Below are 12,480 nucleotides of genomic sequence, written 5' to 3'. Positions count from 1 at the left end.
GTATGACAGACTCTAGGTCCATCCACCTCACTACAAATAACTCAGTTTCGTTTCTTTTTATGGCTGAGTAATATTCCATTGTATATATGTGCCACATCTTCTTTATCCATTCATCTGTCTATGGACACTTAGGTCGCTTCCATGTCCTGGCTATTGTAAATAGAGCTGCAATGAACATTGTGGTACATGACTCTTTTTGAATTATGGTTTTCTCAGGGTATATGCCCAGTAGTGTGATTGCTGGGTCGTATGGTAATTCTCTTTTTAGTTTTTTAAGGAACCACCATACCGTTCTCCATAGTGGTTGTAACAATTTACATTCCCACCAACAGTTCAAGAGGGTTCCCCTTTCTCCACACCCTCTTCAGCATTTATTGTTTGTAGATTTTGTGATGATGGCCATTCTGACTGGTGTGAGGTGATAACTCATTGTAGTTTTGATTTGCATTTCTCTAATGATTAGTGATGTTGAACATCCTTTCATGTGTTTGTTGGCAGTCTGTATATCTTCTTTGGAGAAATGTCTATTTAGGTCTTCTGCCCATTTTTGGATTGGGTTGTTTGTTTTTTTGATATTGAGCTGCATGAGCTGCTTGTATATTTTGGAGATTAATCCTTTATCAGTTGCTTCATTTGCAAATATTTTCTCTCATTCTGAGGGTTGTCTTTTCATCTTATTTATAAACCATAATAATTTGATTCTTGACTGACACAGGTTCAGCATTTTTAACTGCTTAGCCTACAAAAAACTGTAAGTAAACACCAGTATAAATCCTTATATCAGAGTAGATGGAGATCTTAAAGTATCCCATGTCCAGGATTGATAGTCAATGAGTATAAAGGGAAAAAAGAGGAAATGCTTTCTGTTAAAGAGCAAAGAACTCCAATGCCTTTTGACTCTGCTAAAATTCTGGAAAGTGTTGAACATAAAGCAAATGTTTAAGAGAGAGTTAAGCTTATGCTAAAGTAAACACTACTTCAAGGGCTGCAGACTCATTGGGCGAGGCAGGGTAGAGCCAGGCAGACCTCACTTTGAATCCCAGCTCTGTCATGTTGGTGGTTGGAAAGTTACTCAACCTCTTTTAGCATCAGTTCTTTACCTGTAAAATGGGTATAATTATACCAACTTAGAAGGTTGTTGGAGAGATTAAATGAGACGATGGGTGGAAGAGGCCTAGCTCATAACGGGTGCCTACTAAAGGGTATATGTTTTAATTGTTATAAAAATGATCTCAAGGGCATGCGCGCACACACACACACACCCTCATTTCACAGAGAAATCTTCGAGGTCAAAGGATGGGTCTTAACAGCAACACCAGAACTAGAATCTCTACCCTCCTCCATTCTGTCCTTCATTCTGGCCACTGAATTCTTTCATAAAGGAGAAGGCCAAAGAATGAACAATAGAGAAATACGGAATTAATAAATAAATGCATGAATAAGCTCAGATGTCTCATGGCATCACCAGTGTTATAGATTTAGTTTGATAGCTCATCCCAAAAGCATTTCTCTATTGGGTAGTAATTAGATGTAAAGCCATGCAGAGGCTACACATGGATGCAAAGATAATAAGATATGATCCCTTTCCTCAAGATCTCATTGTCTAAGGAAAGAAAATTCAGGCACAAGTCCAGTTCAATTCAGACCACCTTTTAGGTTATTACATGTATTGCAACTAAATAAAAAGGATCTCACCACATATCACCACAGCATGTATAATAAGCTCCTTACTGAAAATTACTCCCGAATTATTTCCTCCATTCCCTACGCCTTTATGAGCCTTAAATCTGGCACAGATTAGTGACAGATTGGTAGCATTTTACCATGAAAGGAGAAAAAAAAAAAAAAAGACAAGGCCATCTAAGAAAGAGTGATATGAAACACTGCCCCTTGACCTTTAGAATTGTAAGGTTTTATTTTATTTATTTATTTATTTTTTGGCGCTACGCAGGCCTCTCACTCTTGTGGCCTCTCCCGTTGCGGAGCACAGGCTCCGGACGCGCAGGCTCAGCGGCCATGGCTCACGGGCCCAGCCGCTCCGCTGGGACTTCCCGGACTGGGGCACGAACCCGTGTCCCCTGCATTGGCAGGCGGACTCTCAACCACTGCGCCACCAGGGAAGCCCAGATTTTATTTTTTAATAAAAACTGTAGGATATAGGTATGAAACCATATGTATTCCAGGAAAAAAATGTATATTTCTATTCATCTAAGAGTCAAGTCAGATTATAGAAACTAATTTAAAAGACTACAACTACTATGAAGGGGCCAGATCATAAGCAGCCTCAGAATTCCCCTACCCTATCAGTGTGGCTGGAAATAGATAAATAAATAAGCCAGCCCAGACTTGTGAATCCTACAGAATCCTAATTGGTAGTAGCCATTAGAATTTTTTTTTAGCCATTAGAATTTAATGCTGGTGGGACTTCCCTGGTGGTGCAGTGGTTAAGAATCCGCCTGCCTATGCAGGGAACACAGGTTCAATCCCTGGTCCGGGAAGATCCCACATGCCACAGGGCAACTAAGCCCGGGTGCCACAACTACTGGAGCACACATGCCACAACTACTGAAGCCCGTGCGCCTAGAGCCCATGCTCCGCCACGAGATAAGCCACCGCAATGAGAAGCCCGCACACCACAACAAAGAGTAGCCCCCCCTCGCTGCAACTAGAGAAAGCCCGTGCATAGCAACAGAGACCCAATGCAGCCAAAAATATAATTAATTAACTTTTAAAAGAAAAGAATTCAATGCTGGTAATCCCAGAGCCAGAAGGAATTGTGAAAGCTGACTTTTCCATCCCTCTGTCTTCCAAACTTTAGAACCCACAGAAAGATGGGACTCTCCCTTGCCTCCATAAACGTCACCGCCCCCCACCACTACTCCTCGTGGCTCAGGAGGGCATGTAGATTGGAGGCCGCCATCCTGCCTCACCTCCAAGGTGAAGCCCATCTGCTGGGCTCTAAACCACTTCCCTTCCCTCTTCCCAGGACTCCGTCCTCTCCACCTTTTGCTCACTTCTCAAGCCTCCTGTTTCTCTTCCTCCTGTCATGCCACCTTAGATGACTCCCTGTCTCCCACATCCCTTCCCAGCCTCACATCACCCCTGCCAAGGTCGCCCCACCCCTTCCTCTGCCTTGTTTCTGTAGGCGGGGGCCCAAAGTTCTCTGCCTCCATTTTTTATGCACTTTTTTCCTTAATATCCAAGGCATGGAAGGGCTTTAGTACAGTGCCTGACACACAGTAAGTGTTCAAAAATAGCAACCTTGATTATCCCTGTTACTGTTATCCTTATTATTTCATCCTCACAAATCCACCAAAGCCTCTTTCAAGTCACTAACACCCTACCCATCCCACAGCTGGTGCCCTTTTCTCTGCTCCATTCTCATCCACCTGCGACAGGTTCATGCATCCCTGCTCCTTTAAAATTCTCTCTTTCTTTGGTTTCTGGGCCACCCTCTTACCCCAGCATCTCACACAGATTTAAAAGTTAATCAGCATATATAAGTGGCCTCGAATCTGAAAATCCAAAGCCCTTTGCCGGCTGCTGCCTCTGGCCACCACGTGCAAAAGCAGGTGATACAAAACACAGCCTGCTCCTACGTTGTACATGTGACCCCTCTTCCCCCACATTGTCACGGGTCTCCACTCAAGTGTCACGTCCCAGAGAGGACCTCCCTGACCATCAGTAGCATCTCAACCAACGGCAAAGCTCAGTGAGCCAGAAAGACAAAACCAATGTCACACTCTCCCCCCGACCCAAGGTGATTCTACTGTGGACTCACTCCTTGCTCACCTGAATCAATGTCTCCAGCTCCTGTGGGCTCACACAGACATGATCCCGCAGGAATTCTGCCTTCTCCATGGCAATAGTGTTCTTTTGGCTGCTCTCAAAGGGCTGTTCCAATGCCCGGAAGACGAGACCGCCCGTGACGAGGTAGACCACCACGACCACGAAGATGGCAACCACTGTTTTACACTTCATGACGGTCTGCAGGGCCCCCTGGGAGGCACCTTCCATTCTGGCTACCACCGTGGCTCGGGAGGAGATGGAGAGGCGTGGGGCCGCGTAATGCCCGTTAGTGGTGCCCTTGGGCTGGCACACCGGGGGCGCTGCTGCAGGAACGGCCACTGAGAAACGGGGTGGGTGAGAGGGGAAAAGAGAATTTGTTTATAAACACAAAGCCCAAAACTTGTCGGAAACAAAGCACAGGTGTCTTTCTCAAGCCAGCTTTCAAACGTGAGGATTAAAGATTGGTTCACCAAGCCTGCAGTGAGGGAATTCAAGCAGTTGCTAGGTGTCTGTTGAATTCTAAAACAGTGAGCACCAGGTGTTCTAGTTTTCACACACAAAAAATAATATTAATTGAGTCTGAAATGTTTATATTTCTCTACAAGGGTCCAAATTTGAAAGCCATGTCTCTGTTATTTCTCATTCATTTTCTCCCTTAGTTTCCTTGTTAAGTGATGTGTAAGACACACAACAAACCATGATATTTTAAAAAGAGACATATTGTGCAATTTGGAGAAGAAAAGGTAGGAGAAGGATACCCAGCAGAATTGTCCAAGTGCTGAGGGCTAGGTAATACCAAGAGTATAGAAGAGATGAGCATCTAGCAAGTTTAAAAGTTCTTTATCCAGGTCTATGGTCACAAAACAAAAGAAGGGTGAGTTTGCTATAATGAAGAGTCAAAAACCAAACACAGTGACACTCAGATCAAGTAGACAGGCAGGAGGACATAGAATTCACCTCCCCCCACGAACACATCAAAAATACATCTACAGGTTGAGACCTGTGTCCTTGGGAGGGGACTCAGAGGAGAAGGGAGATTTCATGGGTGGAGACACTCCCTGGGAAGTGAGTGGTTCAAGCCACATATTGGGTGCCCCAACCCTGGGGTCCTACATAAGGAAGACGACCCCCTGGAGAGCTGGTGGGACTAACAGGAGGGTTGTGGGAAGCCTGGACTCCACTCAGGAGGAGCGTGCTTGTGCTGGCTTGCTCCTGAAGCAGGGACGAGAGGGCAAATTGAAATCAAGCAGGTGGCTGGCTGGTTTCCCATGACTTCCCCAGTGTATACACCAGCCTGATCCAAGTGAACATTCCAGCCTTGCTTGCCTCCCATCACAGCTCCACACTGGAATAAGCTGCCATGAGCAAGGAGAGACCTTAGTCGTGAGACACTGAGGTAGCTCAAACCTGAAGCAACATCTGAGAAGGGCAGAGGCAGCCGTTGCTTCACTTATACAAGTGGCACATCAGAGGCAGTCCAGATCTCTGATGGTGGCTGGACCGCCACGGACTGAACCGCCACGGAGTGTACCCCAGCCCTCACTGAGTGCCTGTGCTAGCTCCTCTTGCTCCAGTACTGTTCTACTCTGGAGTGAGGGTGCCAGTGCTGGGAGGGGGAGAGCACATACAGGAAGGGAACTGAGCCGGTTTGGAAGCCCAACTCTCACGGCTTCTGCTCTAGCAACTTGGAACCTGACCCTGCTCCCCCACAGGGTGATGATGGAAACTTAGCACAGAAGCTTCAGCTTACACCTGCTCCAGCCCTAGTCTCTCCATCTCCATCGCCACCTCCTACCAAGATAATAGCTGTCAGCACAACCTGAGGAAAGATATGGCTTGTGTTCACATCAAATCCAGCTCTCCCACCAAAGCCACTGGCAGACTCAGACTGTAAAGGAATGCTCCAACATAAGGAGCAATGGGTAACTTTTACCTAATTTCATAGAGACAGAGAAAGATAAGGAAAATGAGAAGACAGAGGAATTTTCTCAATTGAAAAAGCAAGAGAAAACCCCTGAAAAAATAATTAATGAAATCAAAATAAACAAGTTACCAAATGAAGAATTCAAAGCATTAGTAATAAGAATACTAACTGAATTAGGTAAAAGAATAGATGAGAATTTTAACAAGGAACTAAAAAATGTAAAATAAAGAACCAGTCAGAACCAAAGAATACGATAACTGAAATGAAAAACACACTAGAAGGAATTAACAGCAGATGAGGTGACACAGAAGAACATAGAAGGGATCTGGAAGATAGAATAACAGAAATCACCCAATCAGAACAGCAAAAAGTAAAATAAATTTAAAAATTAGAACAGTTTAAGAGATCTCTAGGATAACATCAAATGTACCAACATTCACATCATAGGGGGCCCAGAAGGAGAGAGAAGGGGGTTGAAGATATATTTTATGAAATTATGACTGAAATCTTCCCAAATCTGAAGAAGGAAACAGATATCCAACTCCAGGAAGAACAGAGAGAGTCTCAAACAAGATGAACCCAAACAGACCCACACCAAAAGGTAGAGAGAATTCTAAAGGCAGCAAGAGAAAAACAAAGAGTCATATACAAGGTATCCCCCAGATGGCTATCAGCTGATTTTTCTGCAGAAACTTTGCAAAAGCCAGAAGGGGTATCATGATATATTTAAAGTGCTGAAAGGGAAAAACCTGCAACCTAGAACACTCTATCCAGTAAGATTATCAATTAGAATTGAAGGAGAGATAAAGAACTTCCCAGATAAGCAAAAACTAAAAGAGTTCATCAATACTAAACCAGCCCTAAAAGAAATGTTAAAGGGTCTTCTCTAAGTGGAAAAGAAAAGGCTACAAGAAGAAGTATCTATAGGAAAGGAAAAATCCCACTAGTAAAGGAAAATATACAGTAAAGGCTGAGGATAAACTGCTTAAATAAGCTAGTACAAAGATTAAAAGACAAAAAAGTTGTAAAATCAAGTATAACTACAATAATCAGTAAAGGGATAAACATGAAGATGAAAAATATTACATCAAAAATAAAATATGTGGGAGAAGTAAAAAATGTATATCTTTTAGAATGTGTTTGAACTTGAAGAACTACCTGTTTAAAACAAATAGATGGGCTTCCCTGGTGGCGCAGTGGTTGAGAGCCCGCCTGCCAATGCAGGGGACACGGGTTCGTGCCCCGGTCCGGGAAGATCCCACATGCTGCGGAGCGGCTGGGCCTGTGAGCCATGGCCGCTGAGCCTGCGTGTCTGGAGCCTGTGCTCCACAACGGGAGAGGCCACAACAGTGACAGACCCGCATACCGCAAAAAAACAAACAAACAAACAAAAACAAATAGATACAGGTCAACACATATGAACCCCATGGTAACCACAAGTGAAAACCTACAACAGATACACAAAAACAAGAGAGAAAGGAACAAGCATACCACTAAAGAAAATCATCAAATAAGTGAAGGAACTAAAAGAAGAAGAAAAGAACAAGGAAGAAATATAAATACAACCAGAAAACAAATAACAAAATGACAATAAGTACACACCTATCAATAATTACTTTAAATGTCAATGGACTAACTGTTCCAATCAAGACATAGGGTGGCTGATTGGATAAGAAAACAAGACTTACCTATATGCTGCTTACAAAGAGACTCACTTCAGAACTAAATACACACACAAACTGAAAGTGAGGGCATGGAAAAAGATATTTCACGCTAATGGCAATGACAAGAAAGCAGAGGTAGCAATACTCACATCAGACAAAATAGACTTTAAAAGTCTGTAACAAAAGACAGAGAAGGGCATTATATATTGATAAAAGGATCAATACAAGAAGAGGATATTACATTCATTAACATATATGCACCCAATACAAGAGTACCTAAATATATAAAGCAAATATTAACAGACATAAAGAGAGAAACTGACAACAATACAATAACATAGGGGACTTTAACACCTCACTTACATCTATATACAGATCATCTAGATAGGAAATCAACAAGGCAACAGTGGTCTTAAATGACACAATACCAGTTGGGCTTAATAGATATATATATATACAGGACATTCCATCCAAAAACAGCAGAATACACGTTCTTTTAAAGTGCACACAGATTGTTCTCCAGGATAGGTCACATGCCAGGCCACAAAACAAGTCTCAACAAATTTAAGAGGATAGAAATTATATCAAGCATTTTTTCCAACCACAGAAGTATGAAACTAGAAATCAGCTACAGAAAGAAAAATGGGGAAAGCACAAATCCACAGAGACTAAACAACATGCTACTAAAAAACTAATGAGTCAACAAAGAAATCAAAAAGGAAATCAGAAAAAAACCCTGAACAAATGAAAATGAAAACACAACTTTCCAAAATCTATGGGATGCAGCAAAAGCAGTTCTAAGAGGGAAGTTTATAGCAATACAGGTCTCAAGAAACAAGAAAAATCTCAAATAAACAACCTAACCTTCCATCTAAAGAAATTAGAGGGCTTCCCTGGTGGCGCAGTGGTTGAGAGTCCGCCTGCCAATGCAGGGGACGCGGGTTTGTGCCCCGGTCCGGGAAGATCCCACATGCTGTGGAGCGGCTGGGCCCGTGGGCCATGGCTGCTGAGCCTGCGTGTCCGGAGCCTGTGCTCCGCAACGGGAGAGGCCACAGCAGTGAGAGGCCCGCGTACCGCAAAAAAAAAAAAAAAGAAAAGAAATTAGAAAAAGCAGAACAAACAAAGCCCAAAGTCAGCAGAAGGAAGGAAATAATAAAGATCAGAGAGGAAATAAATAAAATAGATACCAAAAAGTATTAGAAAAATCAATGAAACCAAGAGGTGGTTTTTTGAAAAAGTAAACAAAATTGATAAACCTTTAGCTAGGCTCATTAAGAAGAAAAGAGAGAAGACCCAAATAAACAAAGTAAGAAATGAAAGAGGAGAAATAACAACTGATACCACAGCGATACAATAAATCATAAAAGAATACTATAAACAGTCATATGCCAACAAATTGGACAACCTAGAGGAAATGGACACATTTCTAGAAATGTACAGCCTGCCAAGACTGAGTCAGGAAAAAAAGACAACATGAACAGACGTAAGATTGAAATTGTAATAAAAAAAATCTCTCAGCAAACCAAAGTCCAGGATGGGATGGCTTCACAGAGGAATTCTACCGAACATATAAATAAGAGCTAACACCTTTCCTTCTCAAAATATTCCCCTCTAAAATTGTAGAGGATGGAACACTCCCAAATTCATTTTATGAGATCACCATTACCCTGATACCAGATAAAGATACAAAAAAAAAGATTACAGGCCAACATCTCTGATGAATATAGACACAAAAATCCTCAACAAAATATTAGCAAATCAAATCCAACAATACATAAAAAGGATCATACACCATGATCAAGTTGGTTTTATTCCAGGGTCACAGGATGGTTCAACATTTGAAAATCAATCAATGTGATACACCACATTAACAAAAGGAAAGATAAAAATCACATGATAATCTCAATAGAAGCAGAAAAAGCATTTGACAAAATTCAACATCCATCCATGATAAAAACTCTTATTAAAGTGTGTAGAGAGGGAACATATCTCAACATAATAAAGGCCATTTATGACAAACTCACAACCAACATAATACTCAACAGTGAAAAGCTGAAAGCTTTCCCACTAAATTCAGGAAGAAGACAAAGATGCCCACTCTCTCCACTTATATTTAACATAGTATTGGAAGTCCTAGTCACAGAATTCAGACAAGAAAAAGAAACAAAATGTATTCAGATTGGAAGGGAAGAGGTAAAACTATCACTATATGCAGATGACATGATACTCTATATAGAGGAACCTAAAGTCTCCACACAAAAACTATTAAAACTGATAAATGAATTCAGCAAGGTTGCAAGATACAAGATTAATAAACAGAAATATGTTGTGTTTCTATACACTAATAATGAAATATCAGAAAGAGAAAGGTTTTTTAAAATCCCATTTAAAACTCACATAAAAATACCTAAGAATAAACTTAACCGAGGAGGTGAAAGACCTATACTATGAAAACTATAAAACGCTGATGAAGGAAATTGAAGGTGATTCAAAGAAATGGAAAGATATCCCATGCTCTTGGATTGGAAGAATTAATATTGTTAAAATGTCCATACTACCCAAAGCAATCTACAGATTTAATGCAATCCCTATCAAAATACCAGGGACATTTTTCACAGAACTAGAATAATCCTAAATTTTATATGGAACCACAAAAGACCCCGAATTGCCAAAACAATCTTGAAAAAAAAGAACAAAGCTAGCAGTATCATGCTCCCTGACTTTAGACTATACTACAAAGCTACAATAATCAAAACAGCATGGTACTGGCACAAAAACACACGCATGAATCATTGGAACAGAATAGAGAGCCCAGAAGTAAACCCATACACTTATGGTCAATTAATCTATGACAAGGGAGGCAAGAATATACACTGGAGAAAAGACAGTCTCTTCAATAAATGGTGCTGGGAAAACTGGACATCTTCATGTAAAAGAATAAGATTAGAACATTTCCTCACACTGTATACAAAAATAAACTCAAAATGGATTAAAGACCTAAATGTAAGACCTGAAACCGTAAAACTCTTAGAAGAGAACATAGGCAGAACCCTCTTTGACTTAAACTATAGCAATATTTTTTTGGATCTGCCTCCTAAAGTAAAATAAATAAAAGCAAAAATAAACAAATGGGACCTAATTAAACATAAAAGGTTTTGCACAGCAAAGGAAACCATTGACAAAACAAAAAGACAACCTACTGAATGGGAGAAAAGATTTGCAAATGATATGATCGATAAGGGGTTAATATCCAAAATAGATAAACAGCTCACACAACTCAATATCAAAAAACCAAAAAACTCAATTAAAGATGGGCAGAAGACCTGAATAGACATTTTTCCAATGAAGATATACAGATGGCCAACAGGCACATTAAAAAATCCTCAACATCACTAATTATCAGAGAAATACACATCAAAACCACAATGAGATATCATCTCACACCTGTCAAAATGGCAAAATGGCAAAATCAACAAAAAGTCTACAAATATCAAATGTTGGCAAGGATGTGGAGAAAAGGGAACACTAATACACTGTTGGGATTGTAAATTGGTATAGCCACGATGAAAAACAGTATAGAAGTTCCTCAAAAAACCAAAAATAGAATTACCATATGATCCAGCAATTCCATTGTTGGGTATATATCTGAAGAAAATGAAAACACTATTTCGAAAAGATACATGCACCCAAATGTTCATAGCAGCATTATTTACAACAGCCAGGATATTGAAGTGTCCATCAACAGATGAATGGATAAAGAAGATGTGGTGTATACACACAATGGAATATTACTCAGCCATAAAAAAGAATGAAATTTTGCCATTTGCAACAACACAGATGGATTTGGAGGATATTTTGTTTAGTGAAATAAGTCAGACAGAGAAGGACAAATACTCTATATCACTTATATGTGGAATGTAAAAAATAAAACAAACTAGTAAAAACAACAAAAGAGAAACAGACTCACAGATATAAAAAACAAACTAGTGGGCACTTCCCTGGTGGCGCAGTGGTTAGGAATCCGCTTGCCAGTGCACTGGACACGGGTTCCAGCCTTGGTCCGGGAAGATCCCACGTGCCACGGAGCAACTAAGCCCATGCACCACAACTACTGAGCCTGCGCTCTGGAGCCCGCGAACCACAACTACCAAGCCCACGTGCTGCAACTACTGAAGCCCGTGCACCTAGAGCCCATGCTCCACAACAAGAGATGCCACTACGATGAGCCCGCACACCGCAACGAAGAGTAGCCCCAGCTCACCACAACTAGAGAAAGCCCGCACGCAGCAACAAAGATCCAACACAACCAAAAATAAATAAATTTTAAAGAAAACAAACTAGTGGTAACCAGTGGGGCAAGGGAAAAGAGAAGGGACAAGATAGGGGTACAGGCTTAGAGGCACAAACTACTATGTGTAAAATAAATAAGCTACAAGGATATATTGTATAGCATAGGTGATATAGCTAGTATTTTATAATAACTAGACATGGAGTATAACCTTTAAAAATTGCAAATCACTATGTTGTACATCTAAAACTTATACAATACTGTAAATCAACTAAACATCAAGAAAAAAGTTTTCATTGGCTTAACATAATAAATAAATAAATAAGCAACAAGGATGTATTGAACAGCCATTTTTTGTAATAACTTTAAATGTAGTATAACCTATAAAAATACTGAATCACTGTTTTACACCTGAAGCTAATATAATATTGTAAATGTACTATACTGCAATTGAAAAAAATCAATCAGTGTAAAGAAAGTTTGGGTTTCTGACAACTACTAAAGGTAAGCAAAAAGAAAGGTGGTGATAATGAGGGAAGGAATCAAAGACTGATGTTATATTCCAGTTAACTTGGTTTCCTGAAAAAAATAGAATAATAAAATAGACCCTAAATGTATTTCTCAATAGAAAATGCAATGAGTTACATGTAATCACTCCTGATCTATTAATGATAGAATTTTTCTTCTATTTTCCTCGAATAATAAGTTATTGGAAAAGAAACTTCCCCTGGTTTGAACACATCGAATTCTCAAAGGTCCCAGCTCTCTGTAAGGGCAATTTCATTACCTTGGATATAAATATGTTAATTTGGGGA

At 40.4% G+C, this 12,480-nt stretch overlaps 1 protein-coding gene across 2 annotated transcripts in view; it reads right to left on the bottom strand.

The window, feature by feature from the left end:
• Window positions 1–12,480, bottom strand: part of KCNK10 (potassium two pore domain channel subfamily K member 10) — a gene marked incomplete at its 5' end in the record, with an annotated part of 139,860 nt that overhangs the window by 69,577 nt on the left and 57,803 nt on the right. For both annotated transcript variants that reach the window (XM_082681699.1, XM_082681698.1), the window contains one exon: window positions 3,793–4,127. In XM_082681699.1, coding sequence (XP_082537825.1) covers window positions 3,793–4,127 — 335 coding nt within the window. The remainder of the gene's footprint in view (window positions 1–3,792; window positions 4,128–12,480) is intronic.

The sequence above is a fragment of the Grampus griseus genome (genome assembly GCF_964374135.1).
Source record: "Grampus griseus genome assembly, chromosome: 2".
NCBI lineage: Eukaryota > Metazoa > Chordata > Mammalia > Artiodactyla > Delphinidae > Grampus > Grampus griseus.
This window is presented reverse-complemented; position numbering and strand designations above follow the sequence as displayed.